This window comes from Pongo abelii, chromosome 10 (assembly GCF_028885655.2).
Source record: "Pongo abelii isolate AG06213 chromosome 10, NHGRI_mPonAbe1-v2.0_pri, whole genome shotgun sequence".
In the NCBI taxonomy this organism is placed as follows: domain Eukaryota; kingdom Metazoa; phylum Chordata; class Mammalia; order Primates; family Hominidae; genus Pongo; species Pongo abelii.
In genome coordinates, this window is record NC_071995.2 from 36,281,962 (window position 1) to 36,309,554 (window position 27,593).

The 27,593-nt window shown below is 35.5% G+C and overlaps 1 protein-coding gene across 2 annotated transcripts in view; it reads right to left on the bottom strand.

The window, feature by feature from the left end:
* CPNE8 (copine 8) overlaps positions 1-27,593 on the bottom strand; it is a 256,868-nt gene that overhangs the window by 56,840 nt on the left and 172,435 nt on the right. For both annotated transcript variants that reach the window (XM_002823097.4, XM_054527102.2), the window contains exons 11-13: positions 21,027-21,102; positions 15,514-15,567; positions 14,440-14,501 (exon numbers count right to left, since the gene is read on the bottom strand). In XM_002823097.4, coding sequence (XP_002823143.2) covers positions 14,440-14,501; positions 15,514-15,567; positions 21,027-21,102 — 192 coding nt within the window. The remainder of the gene's footprint in view (positions 1-14,439; positions 14,502-15,513; positions 15,568-21,026; positions 21,103-27,593) is intronic.

A 27,593-nucleotide genomic window follows, 5' to 3' on the forward strand; every position in this document is an offset into this window, starting at 1 on the left:
CCCTGAGCCCTTTTCTGTCTTATCCTTTTGCTTTTCTTAAAAGTGGTAAGCTACCTGAATGACAATGCAGACAGATGCCTGATTCCAAACTTTGCTGCATCTTCAAAATTCTGGCATCCCATGCCCATGAACTACTCAGCAAATTAACCTTGCCAGGTAAGATCTGCTAGAATGAGGGCAGGTTTTGAGATGCACAAATGCAAATTCAGATATAAATACTTTCACTCATGATTCACGTGATCTTGAAAAAACTATTCAACCTTCTGCAGCTCACTTGTAAATAATTATAAAACCTTCCCTGATTGTTGCTGTGAGGACCATAAAAGGACCTGTCTTTTAGAAGGCCCATTAAGTAGATGACTCATTATTATCACGATTATTGATACTAGTTTTTCAGAACCTTAGTTTAGCATACTTCTTTGAATACTGGATTGTATAATGCTTATCAAATTTCTGGGTCTACCAGAGGTTCAGGTTATTGCTCAGAATCTGACCCTCCCATGTCAGATTTCCTTTCCTTCACACCCACTAATAAGGTACCAACCTGCCCAACCCAAAACTGAGCCATGAATTTATAATCTAACCTTATTAGGTGTTATCTAGGTACTTCCTCAAACAAAATTCTACTACATGAAGTAACTGTAAACTTTGACTTTTGCCTTATTTTCTATCCTTTCTTTCCTTCATGCACTCTGGATTCCTGGGGATCAGTGAAATGTCAAAAGTAACAATAAAAAAAAAACTGGAGACAAGAGATATGATCCCTCAACTCTTTATTCTTCATCCTTACTGAATTCAGTTTTTACAAATCAACAAAACTTTCTAATTTCTCTAGACTTTGAAGATTGATTTCTATATTTTTTCACACAATACTACTACTCCAAAATACAACTTCATAAGGAGGCTAGCTTATCTTCATGCAATTCAAGAACACCTTATCAAAAAGGTATGCAAAATTGCCAACCTTTTTTCTAACCAATAGTTAGAAAATATATGTGACATAATCAAAATAAGCTAACAACAACAACAAAAAAAAAAACAACCCCAAACCGAAACTGTAAGCACTATCCATCAAAATCCCATTTAAAATGAAGTAGGTGCCAGAGAGGTAACGCCTGCCTAGTAGGAAGACAGTGAACTCTTGAGTCATACAGGCTGGAGTTTGAATCCCAGAATCACCACTAGCTAGCTAGTTGTGACTCCTTGCAAAACTATCAGATCTCTGGGTCCCAGTTTTCTCATATGACAGACAGGTAACAACCACTTTGAAGGAGACTTCTAAATGTTAGAAATAAAACTCTCAAGTACTTGCACATAGCAAATACTTTACATGCTGTAGGACAAATTTCATGAGCAACCCAAGCCATTTTCTCCTGGTTCATACTAATACTCTCCTCTGCTGGGTCAGAAGAGAGTTCTTTCTTTATATTAACATAAATTTGTTTTCCACTAGTCCTTACCGTAATGTGGGTTAGTGATGTATGAAGGGTGGGGCAATGAAGCTCTAACCAGTACAGGCAGTAGAGGGGTACACTATCTGTACAGAACTTAAATATAGTAATATATCTTATGCATATGCAACCTACATTTTAATATCACCGTACACTAGCAATTCTAAGCAATGTCCGTGATAAATTCTTTCCCACTCTACTACCTCCTGCCCTTGGTAAGCTACTGTTTTTATGTATTTCTGTTTCTCCCGCTCCCAGCCCCCAACCTTTTAATTGCCCACCACTGTGAAACTATTTTAGAAATAGCGAAGTGTGTTGTTTACAATAGAATAATTTCACAGAAATAGATGATAAAATTTTGTTCCTACAAAAGTTTCTAAGTTTCAAAGAAAAGTTATATGTTTCAAGAGAAAATTATTAGTATATCATCAGGAGAAAAATTTAAAGTTGTTTTCCTACTATTAATAATAGTTTTGCAAAAATTCACTGCTGTTGCATCACTCAGTTCTTTCAGTTTTCACTGTGTGTGGCTAAAAGTGCACACTGTAAGCAAGCAACATAACTATGAAACTGCCCAATACCAATAGACTGTCAATATTTGGCAAGATTAGTGCTAGTCCTGATGATGAGGCATACCTGAAGAGTTTCCTTTGACTTTGAAATGGAGGGCTCTGAAAAAATTTATCTGCAGCATAACATAAACTGGCAATGAAATCACAATCATAATGTATGTAACTAGGTATCTCTAAGCTTTCCAAGTGTACTTTTTTTTTTTCCAGATGGAGTTTTGCTCTTGCTGCCCAGGCCGGAGTGTAGTGGCACGATCTTGGCTAACTGCAACCTCCGACTCCCGGGATCAAGCGGTTCTCCTGCCTCAGCCTCCCGAGTAGCTGAGATTACAGGCATACACCACCACGCCCAACTAATTGTTGTATTTTTAGTAGAGATGGGGTTTCACCATGTTGGCCAGGCTGGTCTCGAACTCCTGACCTCAGGTGATCCGCCCGCCTCGGCCTCCCAAAGTGCTGGGATTACAGAAGTGACCCACTGCGCCCGGCCCAAGTATACATTTTAAACGTACAAAAGTGAGAATCAAACCTTAACCAAATAAATGTTTATGACAGTCTTCTTAATATTCCTAAAAGTTTGTTTTCTAAACAGACTTTTCGGTTTCAATATGATAATGTTCCATGTGAAAATGAGTTCAGTTTCGATATGATAATGTTCCATGTGAAAATATTTATAGAAGGCAGAATGGCTTTGTTTTTATTAGACTTATCCCTACTCAGCACCACAGGGTTTAGCTTTCCACTGATTTGATGAATGAAAGTACTTGGGTGCCACAACAAAAAGCATTATAAAAAATCCTAGACACGTATATTCCGTTTTCGAATAAGAAATTGGATTAAGGAAAAAAAAAAAACTTTATAGTGTTGCATGTTCTGGCCAGATGTGCTTCCTGAAGTAACACAGCAACATATCCAAGGCAATGATGCCATTTTTTATTTATTTTTTATTTATTTATTTTTTTTTTTAGAAGAGGTCTCACTCTGTTGCCAGGCTGGAGTGCAGTGGCATCATCATGGCTCACAGCAGCCTCAACCTCTTGGGTTTAACAATCCCTGCCCCTGCACCTTAGCACACTGAGTAGCTGGGAGAACACACATGTGCCACCACACCCAACTATTATATTTTTTAGTTTTTATGGAGATGCAGGCACATTATATTGTCCAGGCTGGTCTCACACTCCTGGGCTCAAAAGATCCACCTGCCTCAGCCTCTCAAAGTGCTGGGATTACAGGTGTGAACCACCATGCCCAGCCTGCCACCAATTTTATAAAACTAACTTAAATGTTTTACAGAGTCATTTCAATTGTTCAAGTATTTTTAAGTAAAAAAAATAATCTGTATGGGGCCTGTTGATAAAGGAACTTACTGATATTGATCTAGCCTCTAAAATAAGTAGCATTAAGAAGCCCACTTTAGCCTTTAAGATTAGCTTATGATAGGTAGATAGCTCTTTTAAAAATTTTTTCAAACAAGTTTTAGATTTAGGGTTGAGTTTGGGTTGGAGCGAACAGGACTGTCTGGACTGAAAGAAGTATCCTGGGGTTATCCTCAAATAGAAATGAACTACAAGAAAGTGATTTTCATGGGCTTTGTAAATTTGAATACATACTTTTTTCTTCATATCTCTTATAACTAGGGCAATTACTACAACAATATGATGACAACAATATGATGAGCTTAGACATATTAGAACTTTGAGATTTTTCAGAAAAATAATAGCTAGCATTTATTGAGGGTTAACTATATGAAATTTAGTTAACCCTCACAGCCACTCTATGAAATAGGCATTGTTATTCATATTCCTATTTCACAGAAATGAAAACAGGTTATGCTAGCAAGAGGCAGATCTAGGATTTCAACTGTACAATTAATGCCAGAACCCAAATTCTTTGCCACTACTATACAATGCCTCAATTATCAGCAACCACTTCTTTGCAATTGGGCTGACTTTTTCGCAAACATTTATTCCTTATTGAATTTCTTATTCAATAAGGAAGTTACTGTCCACTTACTGTGTCTCCTATTACCTTCTCTCATACTCCCTTTCTCTTAAGATATGAAGAAAACAAGCTGTTTGTGCTTCTAATCTTGATTTTGCTCTTCATCCAAGTAACTACAATGAAGATATAGAGTTCAGCTGAGACAAATTCTGGTAGAGGCAATACAAAAGCATGTTTTCTTATTCCAGAAAGCCTGGTCCATCTGTTTTATCTGATGATTGCTGTATGACTCGTGGAGAGAGTAAGATGGCAAACTGATAAAATCTGAGAAAGACAGATGTGAAGGTTTGTATTCCAGTTTGTCACACTCTGTATTTAAAGTTCTATTTGTTCATTATGTTTTAGTTTTGATAAGAAATTTGGGAGAAAAAAAGGGTAGAAAATCATGCTCCAAATGGCCGTCTAATTAGTCTGTATTTATTCAATGGCCACTCTGTGTTCAGACCTATAAAAATATTTTTAAATTATGTCTCTTTGAACAAACAAATCCTACAAATAAACAATTAAAATGACATCCAGGGAAATTAGTATAAGCTCACCTGGACTGGCTGGATGAGAGTCTGGCCTTTCTTCAGAGGATAAAAATGACAGTCTGTAGACCTCCAAGTTTCTAACACACTCAATTTTCTGATAAAAGCATAGACCAGGATTTCATGTTGACATGAAATTCTAGTGGCTTAGCAGGGACTCAGTGTGCAATAAAATTTGTGATCTGTTTTCCCCCTTCATCTGCCAATCAAAGAGATGTGGAAAACTTTATAGATATTTGTTCCTTAGTTACGGGGATGGGGAAGTGGAGTGTCATAACACTTGAGAGACATAGAGGACTAAAAGGCAGAAGAACCAAATTGAAATTTATGATTCTGTCTTCAGACACTTACAGTGTGAGCTGCTGGGAATATGGAAGTATATATTCTACAAGTCTGTAAAAGTGAATAAACCCAGTTCACAAATAATAATAATTGAAATAATTATCATGCTACCTAAGAAATTATCTTAGATTTCATAACAGTATGTAATTTGAAATGAATCTGACATTGTCCTTATTAATGATAATTGAAGTATTCAATGCCAAAGGTTAGAGATTACTAAATAAACATTTTAGGTACACAATTGTATTCAAATTTTAATATCTAAAATTATTTTTAATAAGTAAAGAGAAATAAAATAACTACAGGGATAAAAGTACAGAGTGTGATTAAAAATGATGACACCAAGGTCAATAATCCAGAAGAGACCATCAGTGTTTATTACATTATAACAAAGCTCCTTTATGAATATTATTCTTCTGTCTAAAAAATAAAACTTTTCACTATTTCAAATCATAGAATGTATCTCATACTCCAGAAAAAACACAGCACTGCTTATCAAAAAAATAAAAAAGATCTAAAAACTAGGTTTGTATTTCAGAGAATATTTGAATAAAAATTGGATTTGGGTTGATTTAGAATGCATCTGTCTCATCTGCTCACTGTGTACCTGAATCCATAAATCTGTCTACTGCAGCTAAACACAATATTTTAGGGATTGAGACAATGAATGAAAAGTAACAAACTAACAACCTGGTTTCACAAACAATCAAGCCGGTATTTTCATGTAAATATCTACATCAATAATAACTACACTAATGGAAGTGTATAATATTGAATACTAGGAACCAGGCCTAAAAATAAGTTCCTTTGAAGGAAAAGATATTAAAAGGCTATGAAAACAATTTTGTTTAGTATTTAAATGTGTCTTTTCTTAACTCTGCATAATTTCTAATTGGATTCATGAGTAAAAAACCAACTTAACATTTTTATAATTTTTGATTCCATTATTTTTTTGTGACAAGAAACAAGAAGAGATAAAATTTTAAATTGCAACTGAATAAGTTATTTCTGTGAGTTTAATTGCAATGTTTGACTCTCAGCAAAATTGCTAAACAGTTCACAACAGTTGCCTGTTTCACACTCTTTCTCTATCCCCGTGCTCCCTTGCATCTGGTCTAAGAGAAATGTTTTATAAAATTAATGTAGAGGACAAAATAAATTCAAGAAAACTCAACTAAGTATTTGGATTAACCAGAGCTAGCTAGAGAATCAATATAATTGTTGTTAATGATATCTCACATGGTAATTTTTCACCCTTTTGATGACGTCAAGCTTTACTTGTCAATTCAGATTCAATATGAGCATAACCCGACAGTGGAAAGGTTATGATAATTAGGCCCCTAAATTGATGCAGGGATAGTTTAACATACTCAAGTCAATAAATGTGATACATCACATAAGCAAAATTTAGAAAAACATATGATCATCTCAATAGATGCAGAAAAGGCATTTAATGAAATCCAGCATTGCTTTATGATAAAAATCCCTCAACAAAATAAGCATGCAAAGGACTTACCTCAAAGTAATAAAAGCCATATACGACAAGCCCACAGCCAAAAGCATACTGAATGGAGAAAAGTTGAAAGCATTCCCCCTGAGAACTGGATCAAGACAATATTGCCCACTTTCACCACTTCTATTCAACATAGTATTGGAAGTCCTACCCAGCGCAATCAGACAAGATAAAGAAATAAAGTGCATCTAAATTGGAAGAGAGGATGTCATCCTGTTGCTGTTTGCCAGTGATATGATTGTATATCTAGAAATCCCTAAAAACTCATCTAAAAAGCTCCTAGATCTAATAAACGAATTCAGTAAAGTCTCAGGTTACAAAATCAATGTACACAACTCAGTAGCACTGCTGCACACCAACAATGACAAGCTGAGAATCAAATCAAGAACTCAATCCCTTTTACAACAGCTGCAAAAAAGAAAGAAAAGAAAATACCTAGGAATATACTTCAGCAAGGAAGTAAAAGATCTCCACAAGGAAAACTACAAAACACTGCTGAAAGAAATCATAGATGACACAAACAAATGGAAACACATCCCATGCTCATGGGTGAAAAGAATCAATATTGTGAAATGACCATACTGCCCAAAGCAGTCTACAGACTCAAATGCAATTCCCATCAATACCAGCATCATTCTTGACAGAACGAGTAAACACTATCCTAAAAATCATACGGAACCAAAGAAAGAGCTCACATAGTTAAATAAACACTAAGCAAAAAGAACAAATCTGGAGGCATCACATCACCCGACTTCAAATTATACTACAAGGCTATAGTTACTAAAGCAGTATGGTACTGGTAAAATGTAGGCACATAGATCAAGGAACAGAACAGAGAACTGAGGTGTAAAGCCAAATACAACTAACTGATCTTTGATACAGCACACAAAAATAAAAACTGGGGAAAGAACACCCTATTCAATAAATGATACTGGGAAAACTGGCAAGCCACATGTAGAAGAATGGAACTGAACCTCCATTTCTCACCTAATACAAAAATCAACTCAAGATGGATCAAAGACTTAAACTGAAGACCTGAACCATAAGAATTCTAGAAGATAACATCAGAAAAACTCTCTGGACATTGGCTTAGGCAAAGAATTCATGACTAAGAACCCAAAACCAAATGCAACAAAAACAAAAGTAAACAAATCAGACCTAATTAAACCAAAAAGCTTCTGTACAGCCAAAGAAATAATCAGCAGAGTAAACAGACAACCCACACAGTGGGAGAAAATATATGCAAACAATGAATCTGACAAAGGACTGGTGTCCAGAATCTACAAGGAATGCAAACCAATCAGCAAGAAAAAAACAATGACTCCATCAAAAAGTGAGGAAGGACATGAATAGACTGTTCTCAAAATAAGATATCCAAACAGCCAACAAACGTATGAAAAAATGCTCAACATCACTAATTATCAGAGAAATGCAAATTAAAACCACAATGAGATACCACCTTATTCCTGCAAGAATAGCCATAATTAAAAAGTCAAAAAACAATAGATGTTAGCATGGATGTGGTGAAAAAGGAACACTTTTACACTGCTGGTGGGAATGCAAATTAGTACAACCACTAAGGAAAACAGTATGGAGATTCCTTAAAGAACCAAAAGTAGAACCACCATTTCATCCAGCAATCCCACTACTGGGTATCTACCCAGAAGAAAAGAAGCCATTATATGAAAAAAAACACGTGCACATATATGTTTATAGCAGCACAATTTGTAATTATAAATATATATAACCAACCTATGTGCCCATCGACCAAAAAGTAAACAAAGAAAGTGTGGTGTATATATATATACACCATGTGTATATACTCAGTCATTAAAAGGAACAAAATAATGTCTTTTGCAGCAAATTGGGTGCAGGTGGAGGTAATTATTCTAAGTAAAGTAACTCTGGAACACAAAACCAAATATCTTGTTCTCACTTACACGCAGAAGGTAAGCTATGGTAACACAAAGGCATAAGAGTGATACAGTGGACTTTGGGGATTTGAGGGGTGAAGATTGGGAGGCTGGTGAGGGATTAAAGACTACATATTGGGTACAGTGTCTATTGCTCAGGTGACAAGTGCACTAAAATCTCAAAAATCACCACTAAAGAACTTATCCATGTAACAAAAATCCACCTGTATCCCCCAAAAAACTATAAAGAAATAAGCCTTGAAGTCAGAAAAAAAAAAGTTCCCTGAATTGATGATGCCACCTTAAGCCAGCAACAAAACCATCGACAAATGCAGTAATCAGTGCTCTTATCTTGGTATTTTAAGTTAAAAGTGAGGAGTCACTGTGATTCATTATAAAAACCAAATTAAATTCAGCAATTTGTTCCAATTACCTTGAAATATCATACTTATTATGTATTATGGATGGGCATCTTTAAAAAAAAAAAGCTTAGCTCGACAATTCCACAAATCTTCAAATGTACTAATAAACATGCCCTCTAATATATTAATTTGCGTGGTTTGGTTGATGATAGCCCAAGGTGTTCGTTTATTTTATTCTTTTGCAGTGTCATCAGAGGGCATAATGGCCAGATGGGCTAACTTAAGAAGAGTCTCCCCTGAGGTATGCTGAAGAGGAGCAGGATCAAAGACCAAGGTGTGAATATTGCCGCAGTTTAGCTGACTTGTTAAAAAAGGAATGTAGCTCTAAGGAATGTAGCTCCAAACTACCTTTCTGTGTTTTTTCTTCGGTTGAAAATACACAATCCTTTATGGTGGAAGTGGGGGAAGAAGCAGCAGAAGACAAAAAGTTCTGAAAGGTCTGTTTCCAAAGACACAGCTGATTTGACATGAGCTTTTACAGGAAACCTGAAAATAGCTGATAAAAAGGTTTTACAGATGGAAACTGACAAGGACTTATATCTATTAAATTAGTGAAAATGAAAAAGGAGGGGCACTATTCAGAAAGGGTAAGGAAATGGTAAACATCCTGCACAGATTTGGGGAATATAAATTCTTAGAGTCTGTCAGCAATACAATTTAGAAATATCTAATAAATTGTGAAATACATATATCATTAAATCCAATAACATTATTTTTAGGCAGGAACTCTACAGATATGCTTGCATATCTATACACAAATGCACTAATGAAGTGCATAAAATGCCATGTATCATGTATTTACATTGCAGCTTTGTTTATAATAAAAAATGTATGTCACTAAAGCATGTATTAACAGGAAATTTTTAAATTAAATGATGTACAATCATATAATGGAAAACTGTTTACAAAAAGGTAGTAGTGACATACTAGCATATACACACAATACATTTAATGAACAAAACATAAAATGCAGTGTATTGCACATAGTGATCCCATGATTATAAAAAAATAGTAATAGCAGATGTTAGCTATTATCATACACAAATTACACCTGAGAGTAAGTTGATAGGTTAGAGTAAGCCTTCCGTAAAAATGAAAACAATGATTTCAGAGTGAAGAAAAAATAAATAAGATGTCATTAAGGTCATGGAAGAGCTGGAAGATCGAATTGAATTATATCCTTTTACAAATGGACTTCAGAATATCCAGTTCATGTGAACTACAGGAAACTAAAGTTTAGATATTTTAAATGATTTGCCTGCCACTGTATAACACAAGGGTGTCATGACCAAGCTAGATCTCTTTACCATATCATTAATAAAAGTCAAATTTTAAATTTGTGCCCAATTTGGCTGGGTGTGGTGGCTCATGCCTGTAATTCCAGCATTTTGGGAGGCCGAGAAGGGCAGATCACTTGAGGCCAGGAGTTCAAGACCAGCATGGCCAACATAACGAAACCCCTCTCTACTAAAAATGCAAAAATTAGCTGGGCGTGGTGGCACATGCCTGTAATCCCAGCTACTCGGGAGGCTGAGGCATGAGGATTGCTTGAACCCAGGAGGCAGAAGGTGCAGTGTTGCCAGCCTGGGCGACACAGTTAAGACTGTCTCAGAAAAAAAAAAAAAAAAGAAAGAAAGAAAGAAATTGTGCCAATTGCTTTTAAGAAGTCCTTCAGGGCAAAGATATATAAATACATTTAAAGATACGTAATACAATGACTATTATTGCTTGTTGATTTGGATTCCACTATCCAAAAGAATAAGTTAATACCCCTGTATTTTACTTATAAACATTATATTGTAGTGAATAATAGTTAAATGTATAACTGTAATATATTTTAAGGATAGTACATACATTTATAATATATCTTTGTATAAAAACAATGGAATATATGCAAATAATATTTTTTCATGTCCTTTACAAATAATACAGTTTTATAGAAATTATCTTAGGTCTAGTTAGATTAATTATGTAGTGAAACTTAAACTATATTTCCCCAGGCCCCATTTGTAAATCAGAACAGGGTTCTTTTTTTTTTTTTTTTTGAGACAGAGTCTTGCTCTCGCCCAGGCTGGAGTGCAGTGGTGCGATCTCAGCTCACTGCAAGCTCCACCTCCCCAGAACTGGGTTCTTATAAAAGCCTCAAGAAGCCAGGATTGGAGCAAACTGTACCCCATAAGTTGGGGCTCCACTTATAGAATAACTAGCATTTCTTCCTGCACAGGCAGTGCTATAAGTAGGAAGTGTATAGCTAAGGAAAAGAATCCTAAGGTTTGTAAGCAACAGAAAAATATGACAGTGTGATAGAGTTAAGACTGTCATTGCTTTAGGTACTATAGAAAGCCATTTGCTCTGATTAGCCCTAAGAATTTTCAACAGGAGAATGAGAACAAACAATAAATGTGATTTATTGGTACCAGATTCTGAAAATGTTTTATACTGATAGACTCACACCCAAATATTGCTAGATTTGCACCGCTGACCGAACATACTGGATATCTGTTATATATACACATACATACTCTTCACATGCTCATAAAGCAAAACAAAAAACAAGACAAAAACTGAAAGAAATTTATAATATTTCAATACCACAAATCAGTATTTCTATATGTAAAATATAACCAGATATATCAAGTAATTTTTTTTAAGTTATAAAGAAGGTGCTAAGGGATATCCATTTACTTACCTTATTTCTTTATCAACTATTGATGGCAGCAGCTACTCCAGACAGCCTTACGCTGCCATCACGCTGGCTGCAGCAAGGAGGCACAGCTGGGGCTGCATGCTCCAGGGAGCGTGTGGGAGCCGGGGACAAGTGGGAGCTCTGCCTTTTCCGAGTTGGGGTAGGAGCTCTCCGGGTGCACTGCAGCCGTCCAAGCAATGGCTACAGACCCAGACCTCCCAGGCCACTCCTGCTCCATGGAGCAGGCAGGAGCCGCCCCCTCCCATTTCCCCACACAGCTGCAGTTGCCCAAACCACAGCTGCAAACTCAGGCATCCCTGTACCCTTGGGGACCCAGGAAGAGCTCCTGCCCTCACAGGCTCAGAAGTGCCTACTCCCACTGCCTGGCTTCTCCCTGCTGTTGGCTTCCACTCTAACCTTGGAGCAAAGTCAGTGCCCAGCCCAGGTGCCAAGAAGAGCAGCAGGAGGCAGACAGATTCCTGGGCCGAGGGGATGGATGCCTGGTAAGGATGGGGTTGACCAGCAGCAGAGAGGAGCTACCCACTCTAGGGCCTCCTTTCTGCTGAGCACTTTAGAGACTTGCAGGGACATCAGGACTGCCAGCTGCAGAAAGGAGCAACCCACTCCAGGGCCTTCTGTCTGCTAGGAGCTGGGGGGGAGATGATGAGAGGGCCTGCCTGCAGAGAAGAGCAACCCATTCCAAGGCCTCCTATCTGGGAGATCTGGGAAGATGATAGGACAACCTGCCTGCAGAGAGGAGCTTCCCACTCCAGGGTCCCCTCTCTGCTAGGAGCTGAACACTAGGGGCGCCCTGGCTGCGAAAAGGAGCTACCTGCTGCGGGTCTCCTGTGAGCAGTTCTGTTGCTCAATAAAACTCCTCTTCATCTTGGCTCACCCTTCATTTTCTGCATACCTCAATATTCCTGGTTATAGGAGAAGAACTTGGGACCTGCCAAGTGGAGGAGCTAAGCAAACTACAACACAAACAGCGTTGAAACCTGCCCATTGCTCACCATGTTGCAGGCATAGAGAAGGAGAGAATAGCTGTGGCCCCTGGGGGAGCCCAGACCTGGGAGCTCCCTGAGCCAGGGATGTGACTTCCTTTTTGGTGTCCTGCAGTGCCTAGCATCTTCAAGCTTTCGGGTGCCACTGAATTCCCCGGTGCCAGCTGGGGAAGCTGCTTGTGGTGCGTCTGGTCCAGCCACAGCCTTGCAGAGAGCTGGTACCTATGCCAGCACCCTGAGCTGCCCACCCTGTTGCAGCAGCCAGCATGTCTGACTGCACAGTGGCTGGATCCCACGCTCACACACCCCTCGCCACTCCATACCTGATTCACCCTTGGCAGGTGTGGGATCCAGGCTGGTAGCATGAGAAAAGTGCAGCCTGCTAGGCCAAGCGGATGGAACAAGCCCAGCAGGCCCTAGCAAACTCAAGAAAAGGTGCTGCCGGCCAGAGGTTTCAGGCCAGAAAAAGCGACACCCCAAAGATCCTGTTAACACTGTTACCTACAACTACTAAGGAGTTTTTACAGGAATAAAATATATTTTTATGACAAATTCAACATTCTATTTTTCTATCTTCTAAAAATAAAAATAGGCACAGACATTGGAATACTAAGAGTTGGCAAACTTTTTTTTCTACTTAGTACTTTAACTTTATTGAAACAACCACTGTTGCTTCTTAGTCTGTGCAACCACTTTGCATTTTGGATGCCCATATATAGCAAAGAGTACTCATTTAAGTAGGTATTTTGTTTGTTTGTTTGCTTCGTATCCTTAATTAAGAGCAACAATAGGCAAGCTCTCTGGGTCTTGTGAAGCTATCTTTGTTCCCTTGGTCCCCCCACTCCCTCAACCCCTTCTTCAACCTGAGGACATTCTATCAGTGTCTTTATGGGGTGGCAGGGGGCTGTTGCTGAATCATAATTAGGAAGAGGTTTATGTGAGTGAGATCTCTGACTGTTATTCATCATGAAGTTACTAAACACATTCAAATTTGCTTCATTCCACTTTTGCATATTGAAAATACAAGGTGAAGGAAAATAGAATATGTAGACATTTTATACTGCAAGACAACGAATGCTTTTTTTAAATCTCTGGGGATGATATGGTCTGGCTCTGTGTCCCCACCCAAATCTCATCTCAAATTCTAATCCCCACAATCCCCCTGTGTCGAGGGAGGGATTTGGTGGGAGGTGATTGGATCATGGGGGCAGTTTCCCCCACGCTGTTCTCATGATAGTAAGTGAGTTCTCATGAGATCTGATGGTTTTACAAGTGTTTGACAGGTCCTCCTTCACATGCACTCTCTCGACTGCTGCCATGTAAGACATGCCTTGCTTCCCCTGCGCCATCGGTCATCCGCCATGATTATAAGTCCCCAGACATGAGAACTGTGAGCCAATTAAACCTCTTTCCTTTATAAATTACCCAGTTCGGGGTAGTTTCTTTATAGCAGTGTGAAAACAGACTAATACAGGGGATGTTTGGTCAGGTTAAGAAAAGGAAGAAATAGGTTAAAATGAACCTATTTTTTTTTCCTGAAATGCATTCCTGTCTGAGCGCTGTGGGACCAACTAAATGACTACACCATCCATTTCTGCATTCTGATTTTATGACAAGGCACATTCCTTTAATATTCTTAACCTAGTATATACATTTAAATCAGGCCCTGAAGCTTTTCACCTATATTACAAATAATAAATAGTACATGTAAAATGTCCTATGTATTAGGCAAACAAAAACATCCTATGAAAGTGAACACAATAGCCATATCTACAACTATTAATCATACAATATTTTCTTTTGGTTAAAGAAAAGTTACAATTTGCCCCAAAAGTAATAGCTCTAGGTATGTATGTTTTTTCTTTATATCTGAAACAGAAGTCCAATAGGCTTGCCATCAAAATATAATAAAGGTGATCATTTCAGTGCCAGCTACCTCGTGGTAGCACTTGTTACACAAATTTTAGGAAATGCCTAAGCAACGAAACAATTTGAGAGAACGACTTACCCTCCCTTAATGTAGTCAAGGAATGAAACTTCTGTTTCTACCAAGAAAGAGAGTAAAGTTACCTGAAAAAGAAAAAGACAGAATTACCTTCTATTTGTTTGTGACCCCAAATAGACTTTTCTAACTATTAGAGAGAAAATCATATTTCTTTGCATTTTGAAACTCACTAAAGATATTATTTTTTATTAACATCTGCAAGGACTGATTGTTCTTACATTTTAAATTATCTGAAGGAAAGGGACCAAAAAAATTAACCAATGTCTTTCTATGACCAGTTTACTTCCTTTGAAGACCAGCATGAAAATTATCTACAAGGACATTGTGTTACTTCCCATTTTAGATAAAAGGAAAGATGAAAGGAGTTGGAAAATGGTTAAAACCAAAAAACCAAAATCAGTGAGCAAAGCCTTCAAGAGGAAATGTGTGTTTTCAGTCATGATTCTGTAATGAGCTCATCTAATATTTTAACTGTCTTGCTTTATAGAGATCTTTAAAAGAAAACTGAGGGAAAAGTTAGATTTTGCTACTCCCCAAAAAAGTTTACCTTAAGAAAAAACTCTGCAGTATTTTTTCTTAAAATAGGATGATATTGATTTTTTTTATATTTTTTGATACATCTTTGCACCTTCTGTACTGATTTAGTACACCATTCCCACAGAGTTGTCAATTTTAATGAGCACATACACATCCCACGAAACGAGTCTCACTTGTTAGGTACAGCCTATAAAGAGTATAGTATTTCTTACTACCACTTGTGTTCTTACGTCTGCCTGATTCATTATACTTGGATTCCATTGAATGAAGAGTTCATAACAAAACTTCAGCCTCTCTCAGAGGCCTTGCAGCCCCTAGGATAATCTACAAGAAGCCAAGTCACTACCTTCTATAAGGTATTCTTCATTACAATCTGTCCCCTGGGAAGTTGATTTTTCTATTGTGTTCCTTCATATTAAAATCCTGAGTGAAACACAGCTCAGTTTTTTTAATTGCTTCCAGTAGGATTAAAGATGCCATCTACATATATGCTTATTCATTTATTTTAATCTTTAATAAATAACATAAAGTTTGACTTACTGTTCCAGAATTAGTATATTTTTTCTTTTTTCCTTTCTTTTTGGGATTCACCACCTTAAAAAGCAGATAAAACAATTAAAATGTGTTAGGTTTTATACTGAATTTTTATATTGAATTTTTAAAAATGTGTAGTTCAACCTGCTGCCTTCACTTCTTATGCATGTATTCATTTACAAATGCTTTCAGTATGACTTTGGACAGTCATTCAGTCAAAACTTCTCTGCAAAAGTTAACAGTGACTATCTTTTAAAAATGTTTTGTCTCTAATATTCTTCTCGCCTGTACATATTGATTACCCTTAACTATGGTCACGTTCTTGATATGATAGAGACCTTTAACATCTAATGTCCTAACTAATGATTGCTTTATAGAAAAATGATGGGTTGTTAAAGAATATTCAAGTGACATATCTTTAAAAATCAAATACACTAACATAGCAAATCATCCAATTTGTGAATATTTAAAGGATCTATTGATCTCATTATTGCTTTATAATGTTAGTAATTTCCACCAGTTTCCCATGCTACATAATAATTGGTAAAGGCCTGATTTGTAGACATAAGACTGGCCTTTTGACTATTTGATCCATGAGTAAATAAGATTGCACTTCTATATTTCATAAGACATTAGGGGATACAGGGAATATTAAGATAAATAAGACCTGCCGATCTAATGGGATAAATGTAATACATAATTGCCTGAGGAGAGACTTCTTCAGATCATCTCAATCCAAAATATGGAGAAAGCATTTGACAGGGAAAAAAAGATGAAATAGTTTATGAATAAGTATCATTTGAACCACAATTTATTAACTTAAACTAGGGCTTCAATTTAAAATAAATAAATAAACACACCATTCTAGAAAGAAGAAAAAGCAACTGACCCAGGTTGGCTGGGGCAGAGAGCCCACACAGTCGGATCAGAAGTGAATCTGAAAAAATAAACTGAGGCATGTTAAGGAGATCCTTAATCTTGGCCAGGGAGTTTGGGTGTTATTTAGTTGATGTTTAAATAGGAGAATGATATAATAGGTCTATAGCAGCAGTCCTCAACCTTTTTGGCACCAGGGTCTGGTTTCATGGAAGACAGTTTCCCCACAGACAGGGGTGGGGAGGATGGTTTCGGGATGATACTGTTCTACCTCAGATCACCAGGCATTAGATTCTCACAAGGAGCACACAGGAGGCAGAGCTCAGGCAGTAATGCCCCCTTGCTTGCGGCTCACCTCCTGCTGTGTGGCCCAGTTCCTAAAAGTCCACAGGCCTGTACTAGTCTGTGTCCTGAGGGTTGGGGACCCCTGGTCTACAGGATAGAGTTGTAAGGGGAGAAAACGAAGGCAACAGTTAGGGTCCTATTTTTAAATTTTCTATGCAAGAAGTAATGAATCATTAAATAAGGAAGCCCCATTAAAAATGGCTCACCAAAAAAAAAAAAAAAAAATTTAAGAAAACAGAATAAAGTACATTTTTCAGATTTAAGTAGAAAATCTAAAGGAGAAATTGGTCATCCATTCGTTCATTCCACGTATTATTTATTGTGTATTTCAGAAAGCCCTAACTGAACACATTCTACAGGAAAACATGCACCAGTAAGGATGTTGGGCATCACTGGCAAGATCTCACATTTTTCAGATGGTTCAATGGTTATTCTATTAAATATGGAGCAGGTTGTTTGGAGGAGACAGGTAATGTTTGATCTTGAGGTTTGAAGAATTCCTCAATTCTTCCAGATAATTTGAGGAACAAGCACTCTGAACAATATATAGGAAATCAGTGAATAAAATTAATTCAATCAAAAGTTTGAAAATAAAAAGTTCAGTGATATATTTTTCTTGAAAAACCGTATTTCAGCATTTTTCCACCTACAAATCATTAATCTAGCATTATGCCTTCGGTTTAGAAGAGGTTTTTCCTAAATTTTACGAGTAACTTTAGTAGAATTTCATAAGCATCTTTCAATTCATATGAGTCTTTTTGCTGTTAGCACATCATAATGTACTATCGTCACAGAAAAATTACCTCATGATTTGGTTTTAAATTACATAATTAAATTTAATTGCACAAAGATGTTTTCATTTAATCATATAGGGCCATTTCACTTGCCAACAATACATCTGATATAACAATAATGAAGTTATGTAATATATAAATATAGTAGCATCTGTCACTTCTAAAACTAAATAATGGACTAGGGAAGTCACTTTAGAATGATAGAGTAAGGCCCTCTGCAAAGTTGCTTGTCCATAAAGACAATGAGAACACTAGCAAAAATTGTCAAAATCAAATTTTTTCATGAATCTGGAAATTAATCAAAGGCTTGATTAATCAAGTGACCACTCATTGGTGACCACTCATTGGTGACTCATTCATGAAAAAATCAAATTTTTTCATGAATCTGGAAATTAATCAAAGGCTTGATTAATCAGTGACCACTCATTCAAGAAAAAGAGTAAATCTCACTATGTCATTTTAACCTGCTTTACTGCAATCCTACTTTTCCCAGCTCTGTATGTAGCAGCATTGAAAACCATCAGCCTAGCAACTACAGTGGCTGTGTAAACCAACAGTCTAAAAGCCACTGGAGAGGACAGAATGGGTATAAAGTTCTTCAAAAAGTGTTTCAGGTAATGAATATGATAATTATCCTGATTTGATCATTACACAATGTATATATGTATTAAAACACCACACTGTACACCATTAATTTTTATAATTAACGTGTCAATTAAAAACAAAACTTAAAAAAAAAGTCTCTTTTCTAGAGAATTGTCATTAACTGACTTACATGGAAGCTTTCTGGAAAAGCTCCATTCATAGGGCTTGGGCTTGTCATTATTTGACTTAACTCAAAGCCTGCTCAGAGGGAAATGCCTTATCTCCAGGACATTTGTTGAAAGCAGTCAGTTGCAGGTGTTTAACAGCGTATCTGCTGGAGGTGATGACATAATCTGGGGTAAGTAAGAGGCTAACTCAAAAACCAAAAAGGAAGATCTAGAGAATGAGATGTTTATAGGGGGCTTTTAAAAGCTCTGGAATATTGCTGGAAATCTAGAAGCCCATGCCCTTTGAAGGGGTGTACACATGCCCAGGAAAGATCTAGGGAATTCTTACCTCCGTCCAACCTCAAGTCTCTGCTCAAACAACAAGTGAAAGCTAAGGCAGGATTTTACGTTGTTGGAGCATATAAGGAGTGCCCAAATGTATACAAATCTCTGTGAAAACATCTGCTGATCTCGGAGCTAACCAAGCAAATACTTCAGTAGCCCACATGACAAAGAATAACAATTTTATAGAATTAGTCCATGAAAATCACTGAACAAAGAGCAAAAAACACAAACCTTGGAGAAGCTGGAGAATCTGATCTCCAATGTGCTGCATTATATTATTTAAACTTTCCAGCATTCAACAACAAAAATAAGATATGCAAACAAACAGGAAAGTACAGCCCACACTTTTCTATACATAGAAGAAAGAAGTCGACAGAAATTGTCCCTGGGGACTTGCAAATACGGGATTTATTAAACAAAATCTTTAAATCAGCTATTACAAATATATTGAAAGAAGGAAATCATGTCTAAAGGATGAAAGTATGAAACAGTTCCTTACCTAACAGAAAATATCAAAAATGAATCAAAATTATATAAAAAGGAACCAAATAACAATTCTCAACTTGTAAAGTATAACTGAAATGAAAAATTCATCAGAAGGGTTCAATGGAACGTTTGAGCTGGCAGAAGAAATAATCAGTAATTTTGAAGATTTGTCAATTGAGATTTTCCTGTTTGAGGAACAAAACAAAAAAACAAAACAAAACAAAACAAAAAACAAAATAACAGAGCCTAAGAGAGCCATGGGACACCATTACGCATAACAACATAAGTAGAATGGTAGTACCAAAAAGAGAGAGGAGAAAGAGAAAGTGGCAGAAATAATTATATGAAGAACTAATGGCTGGAAATTTTTTTGGTTGCTTGATAAACCTGAATCCCTTGCACAAGTGTAGATAATAAAGTTTGTAATGTATTGGACCAAAGATTGTCCACTGAACTCCTAAAATTACTTGTACATAATTCATAATGGTCTCCTAGATTTTCTTCAGACTGATCTCTTCTTTTGAAAATATGTATAATAAGAAAACATTTATATTTGAAGTCATGGCCTTACAGGGTATTTAAGAACACATAAACATTATTAAGCTTCTTTGTCATCTCATCAGATGTGGCACCAGTCTTGTCATTTAGCAAGCTTTATTGGACAAGAGAGTCTGGGGACTGACTGAAACCAATGATGAGAAAATGCTATAAAAGCTAGAGAAACTAAAAGTGGTTAATCTCTGGAGTATTATATGCTGACTAGCAGTAGACGATGCCCAAGTACAAGGAGAACTAGTGTGCATGTATGGTTCTTCCTCAGCCTTGATGTTAGGCAGACAAAATAGGTATTTACGTAATTACAACCTGTCTTATATGACTTATTTTCTGTTTAGAGCCTAAATATTCTTTCCTTGAAAGACCCAGCTAGACTAATGCATAATCTTTGTCTCTTTCTGACTGAGAAATTTTCTTGAGCTGAGTTTGGCCCCTCTGTAATAATTTCATAGAGCACTAAGTATACTACTATATGGGGCACATATCAAACTACACAAAACATATTTTATATCTGTCTCTCCCATTAGGTACTGAAATTTATATTCACCTCTGTATCCCCAGGGCCTAACATAGAACATAAAATATAGAAACTACTTAAAAAATTGTTTTATGAATGAATAAATGAATGCTGGAATAAAGTGGTAGAAGGAGATTTCTCACTCTCCACTTGACAGAGGCCAATTTTAGCATCAACCTGGCAGGGAAGTATTACCATTCTTGATTAAATACTGAGATATTCTCCTTTAGTATCCACATATATTAAATTTTAAAGTTAAAGGAAATGTACAGATATCATACCTCAAGGAATAACAGTGCTAGAACATACTATATGCTCAATACATAGTTGGTGATTAACTAGCACGGTGGTTTTAGGCAGAAATAACTACAATGTGTCTGCTTTAACAACTTGGATTTCTTTAATGGCTGCATATTACCTTGTCATTCCCTTCAGTCTCCACCTAAACGGTAGTGAAGATGCTCAGATATATATGCAGACCACAGCTCATTTTATAACGCCACATTGACACCACTAAAATGCTAATCTTCTTCTTTATTAGGAAGGGATGGAAGAGGAGGTTGGTAAAAAGGCAAAACATAAAGGCTGAAGCTTAAGAAACAATAAACTCATATCCATATTTTTTAAAGTAAAATGCTTTATACACAAGAATTAAAAATCAAAAACATTTAAATGTGACTTGAAGAGGTAATATCATTGAATCTAAAAATGTCTGCTCAACAACTTCAAAAATTCTTACACACATTGATACTTAGTTAACCTTTGGCAATTATGCTTTGCAGAATCCATACTTTTAAAGCATAGATTTATTTATTCTAGAAAAAAATGGTAAAATAAAATGCCTCTTACCTCATATACGTTGAATTGTGACTGCCCTCTAGAAAGTTCCCTATAGCTTGTTGTAAATTCTCCAATGAAATCATGACTAAAATTAAGGAAAAAAAGTACATAATATTGGCTTTCATATATTTGTCAATTGTATTTTAAAGTTTTTAGAAAGGTTTAATCATTATCAAAAAAATGCTTGATATTATTATGACTATAACTTAATAATTTACAAAATATTTAAAAGGACTAATACATAATTACATTATTCATTAATCTAAAATTATGTATGCTGGACAATTTTATTAATATTCAAATGTTTAATTTATTCCACCAATATTAACATTTCAAACAGGTATACTAGTTTTGATAACACATTTCTCAAAACTGTTAAATCATCTATTATTCAAATGATTAATTAATTAGGATGAAAGTTAGAGACTATACTAATAAATTTATTATTGTCCATATCTATGGATATATATTTTTAAAATACAATAATTTAAAAATCTTCAAACTTTCCTATGGACAGAGTGTAATAGGATGCTATTTTAAAAAGTTATAACATATGAATATGTGTAATAGTCACTACACTTTTTTTCTATAATAGTTAATAAATACTTTATCAATAACAACATGTTAATTCAGAATTTCTTCACCTTAAAGTAATCATCACTACCTTCTCAGGTGTCTTCTCAGTTTAGGTGAAGAGGGGTAAGGATTGAGTAAACATGTATTAGTTCTCACTAAAAAGCTTTCATCAACTGAGGTTGACCTGTGCAACTACAAAAACATGCTAAACATTCAGCAATTTAGAGCAGACTCATATTCTACCCCTTTGAGTTAATTTAATGGCCAGTGCTAAGTTGAACACACACTGCTGAGAAATAAGTACAAACTGCTGGTATTCAGTGCAATGGTGAAATGTAGTATGTTAGAAGAAGATACAGATTGTAGGAGCTAAAGCAGTACAACAAACATAAGGGATGTCACAGTAGCCATTTGTATAAAAGAATTTAAGCTCTGCCAATTTGTTTTGCAAATGCAAGCTATTCCTTGCCATAAAACTGAATCGCTTAAAATCCATGAAACTTTTATGGACCTGGCGATCAGTAACAAGCAACATACAAGTGGTGTTTAACCAATGAAAATACCGGTTTTTAAAGACAGGATGTGGAGGGGTAAAAATGCTATCTGCCCTTAATTTTAGTAGAGTTTTTGCAATAAAAAAATGTTTTTAAAGAACTAATTTGAGATAAAACTCACTTAGGTATCCAGTCTTTTATTCTCCCTAAACTATCTTGTATATACTAATATATCATGGTATTTTATGTGAAACATTACTCTTTATATCAATAGCATCTTGACCTCTTCTAGATTTAAATTTCAGAAGCAGATTAATATGAATATGTTAAAAGCAAAAAGAATTGTAGGCTCTGATATATTCCTATTTATGAACCCAAACTTCTAGAACTCACTTTCAAGTTACCAGGGAAAATCATAAGACAGCACTTTAGTGTTACACAGTACTTTTGGATTAGTACAATTCATATGAAATCCGGTAACATTGGTTTAATCAGAACACATAAAATAATTCTCTTTGACCTTCAAAAGTGCAAGTGTATACTCATCATTTATTTCACTGCACTCTTAAAATTTTCTGAATTATGAAGTTTTTTTTTTAGAATCCATCCTCCTCCATTGCTATGCAAGTTTCAGATATCTTAATAACCACTGAGATAAAAGGTTCTATTAGAGCACTTTAAACACAATGCTTTGTTATCAATAGTTGTAGAGGAGCCTTATATAAACAGAGCTCACCACAGCAGTGGTGGGAACCCAACATAGGGGACTTAAAAATGCCTGAATCACTTAAGCCCTTGTGATCATTTTCTGACAGTGCTAAACTTACCCATGCTCAGTTAATTATCTCAATCCAATGTTCAACTCTTAATTGTTAACACTTAATTTCTGCCACACAATGCTTATCAAAAACATGGCAGAAAGAAGTGATAATTCACTGGTCTTGAGTAAATCCAATTTCTCCTCCATCTGGATAAAGTCAGTCTGACAGAATAACAAACCTGGACCCAACTGCAATGGTCAGGTTTGCCAAACTACACATTGACTTGCCTGTGTTGAAGTCATTGGGGAACTTTGAAGCAGTTCTTTTATATTTGGTTCTCTTTTGTTCTAGTTAAATTTGTAAGCCTCTACAGAACTGAGTAGTGAACAACAGGTCTACGACAATCTCTTTGGTCTCAGGACTAGGAATCTGTGTTTCTGTGCTGCCCACTTATATTTTCTGTTCTGAAAGGACCCTTTTTATCATGAAAGGGAGAAAGCTTTCTCCTCTGCATGAGTGGTTAGAGAGCTTACAGCTAAAGTCTCTAGTAAGACATGTCTTCATGACATACTGTCCTCTGCAGACTTTTCAGACTTCTCACCCTATATTACTCCTTTGTTTCAATGTCCCCAGCCAATTTAGTTTACTCTCATATTACAAGCATCTCTATAAGCTGCCTTGGATCCTTTTCAGAATAAGATAGAACATACATAAATGAAACAATGAATAAAAAATTAGTCCTCCTTTCTAAATCTTGTTCAAGATGATTATTTTGAATAAAACACTTAATTTGCATGTCATGTAAATGCAATGCTATCCATGTGTTGTAGAGGAGAAAGTATGTTGATCACATATTGCATTTCAGCCTCCAACACAACATTTCTGTAAGACTAAGAAAACATATTATTGCATCCATTCAGCATCTAGAGAAGTAGATGACCCAGAGGTGAGGATTTGCTAAAAGTCATAAACATAAGGCAGTATATGGAGACAAAAATAAAATAGCCAACCCAAGCTATAAGATGCATTGTCTCAAGAATATATCTGAAGAATCTGGGTAGATAAGTAGATAGATTCTCAGGCCAATTTTGTTACAGATCTCTTTTAATACATGGATATTTTTATACTTTCTAACCTTTGTAACCTGTCTGACTTCAAATACTATATATTAAATCATAGATACTTACTCTAAAGAGAATATTAAAGGTATTTTTCATTGATTTTTATTATATTTTACACTATTATCAAGTATTCCTAGATTCTAAGATTAAAATAAAAAATATAATATGCATTAATATTTTATCTGTTCATGATGCTCAATACTGTAATATTGAAACAACTCTCACTATACAGAGAAACGTGATGAAAAATACTTTGATAATAAATCACAACCAATAATTTCCTTGTGATTCAATAATACTGTTTTGCTATTTCCTGTTAATGTAATTATAACTAAAATAATTATTCTATGTTATAAGTCCAAGCTCTCTGACTGCATTTACAAAATAAAGTTTACTCCAGTGCCATTTATCTGGCTTGTGTCTGTTTACATTTCTATTTTTTCCCATACCTTTTATTACATGTATGTGTTATTTAAAGTCTGAGGGAATGAATTAAACAGGTATTTTGAGCACATTGATTACTACTACAGCTAGTAATTTGGCTCTAAAAGTCCTTGAGTAAAGTGATTACATTGTTGAATAAAATCTGTTCATTAGGATCATTTATATGCTCCATTAATAGTTGGAAAACGGTATTATGCATAGTCACATTTATACTTGAAATCTGTAGGACAGTTTACAAACTTATCCATCTTCCTTTACTTTTAGGGAATTACTCCCCTATATCACTTATCTTTTACTCTACAGCTCAGCTATGATATCCTCCAAGAAGACTTTTCTGCTTCATTCCCTTCTTTTTTGCTCTCAAAAACATAAAACAAGCAAATAACCAGTATCTCTCATCACAGTTCCTATATTAAACCCATCAATTCATCTATTTCCTCTCTTCACCTATGTTTTGAAGGCAAGAAAGGTATTAACTTCATCTCAGAATTCCCAGCATCCCCCTCTGTACCTGCTACACAATGGGCAAAGCTGAATTTTGCAAACACACTTAGGGCAATAGCACAGTTATGCTGTGATCTTACCTTGCCAGTGATATTAATAAATTTGCCTCACATCAATTATATTCAGCCCCAAAGAACGGCACAAGTGCCAATCATATTAAACATATTAACCTTCTCTATCTCCTTAAAATAACTCTGAGAGTAATGCAGACAACTATGATTTTCCATGAAAATGTCCCCATGTAATTACAACAAAGGTATAAAAAAAGAGAATATTGCCTTTTTTGGCACATCTGAAGATTTCCCTGAAGGCTACCCTTCAATAGATAATGCTTATTTTCCTGACATTTATCTAGTTTTGCATATAATGTGGACTAATGGCAAATACATACCTAATCCATCTCATCCCTTTCTCTACCACGTTGTCTTAAGTCAGTCAGTCAACCTCTGGGTCCTTAAGTCTTCACCTTAAAATTGGAGGTAATGCCTACTTTCTATTTCAAACATCAACCAGAGAATTCATTTGATTCTTTCTATGAAAGGTGTTTAACTTATCAAAAAGTCACTTCTAGAATACAATCTAATTATGAAGACTATACCTCCAGACACTTATACATTTTGTCAATAAAGAAGCTTTAATCAAATTAATTTGTAAAGAAATAATAGGCTTATGAATGGATGTGTGTTGTATCATAATATTTTGGAGTAATACACGCATGTGGCTTGTGTTGTTCTCATGCAGGTATGCTTAATTCACAAGGCATATCTCCCCTTTGGAGTACACCACAGTGTGACATGTTTCAGGTATGTATCAAAGGATATCTCAAATGAGAATTTGTAAACAAATAGTATATGAAAGACAACTTCTCTAATTTGGATGCTGAAGGGATTTTGGAACAAAATTGGTATGATCTTTTCTCATGGGAACAACACCCTTAGTTTTTGTCTCTCATTTGTACTTCAGCGCAGTGATTTCCCATGTTTCCCTGTCTTGCAATTCTGTTCAAGTCCGGGAACACATATCAAGATTTTTGAAAACAGTGAGTTTGAAAATGGAGCAGTCACGAAAATGAAAGACCCCTTTGACTGAAATGCAGTTATGATGACCCTAATTAAATGCATGGGTTGCAGACATTTTTACTGTTTAAACCTGTATTTGTGGGCAGAGGGCAGCAGAGTTTTTCAGAGGTGACTGGAACCAAGCCTTTAATTCCATGATTACAAGTAAAATGCACCATGAGACTTGTGTTTTCCTACTATCACCACAAAAAGCCATCTTCATAGGTCCAGATAACAACGTATTAGCTCTCCCTGATTTTGCTAACTTTCTTTGCTTTTGTTGTAGGCATAGTGTTTGACAAACTTCTCAGCATCTAAGAATGATTTCTTACATGATAACATCAACAACCTTCACTGATTCTTAAAGAAAGTAGTTAAAACACCAACATAATCAAGCCTTTTTTTTCCTTTTAACTTCTTCAAATCCTGACAATCTAGTTTCTTAAAAAGGTAAGAAATATGACCTTTCAGTATTCCTAGATTACGAGCTGATCTCTGTCTAAATCTGCAGAACTAGCATGATTTTTAATTAATTGCGCCAGTAAACACAACCTATAAGCATATTTTAAGCAAAAATAATTTTTTCTTCATAAAGTCCTGGTTCATGTATAAATTATTATATACAAGATATATATCAATGTATTCAATGTAGAAGTGATCATTTATCTCCAGCTTTGCTGACATTTTAAATCATTTCAAAAGGGTTAAATTTCCTTTGCTCTCTATGTAGATCACAAAAGTACTCTGGGCCTGCAAGAGGGAAATAGATAGATAAAACCACTCTCATAAATTAAGAGTTCAGCAGGAGAACTAGGCTAATGTTATCAGTCTTATCCGCCCCTGCTCATTAATCCATTTCTAATACAGATAGAATTTTTAAAAGATATAATTATCTTTTTATACACATATATAATAAGTTCTATTGCCCTGCTGGGTGTATGTGTGTGTGTGTGTGTGTGTGTGTGTGTGTGTGTGTGTGTGTATTACACTTCTATAATCCTAAATTTTAGTATGTTAATATTTCATCTGATTATTGAATATTTTATTAATTTTATTTTCACCTCTTGATTATATCCACACAAAGATACACGAAGACTAGAACAAATCACATTTTCTAAGATGAAGACAATATTTTTATTGTGGTTTAAATTGGTAAAGTAAGTGCTATATGCCATAGTTAAGGATATGTTATATATAATAATTTATCACATTTAAGCCAAAATTATATGCCTATTTAGTTATGCCAAATTATTTTTTTAAAAAACAGAATATATACATATTTTTAAGTATATTCATAATGTTAGATCACATTAAATGTTAGATCACAATTAAATTGCATGTGTATCTATTAGACATAATTTAAATTTTAACTCTGCATAAAGTATACTTTTAAAATATAAATACCTTTAATTCTGTTTCTATTGCTTCTAACAAGCTGAATGCACCAGAATATTGTCAAACAACAAAAAAAAAAGCTCCCCATTCAAATTAAAATTTGCCTACACAAATAGAAAGCATATGATAGTTAAGACAAAAAATTCTTAACAGGAAATAACTTTTACCTAGCAATAGTTTCACAAATGTAACCTAATCTATTAAAAAGTAGAATGGAGTTTCT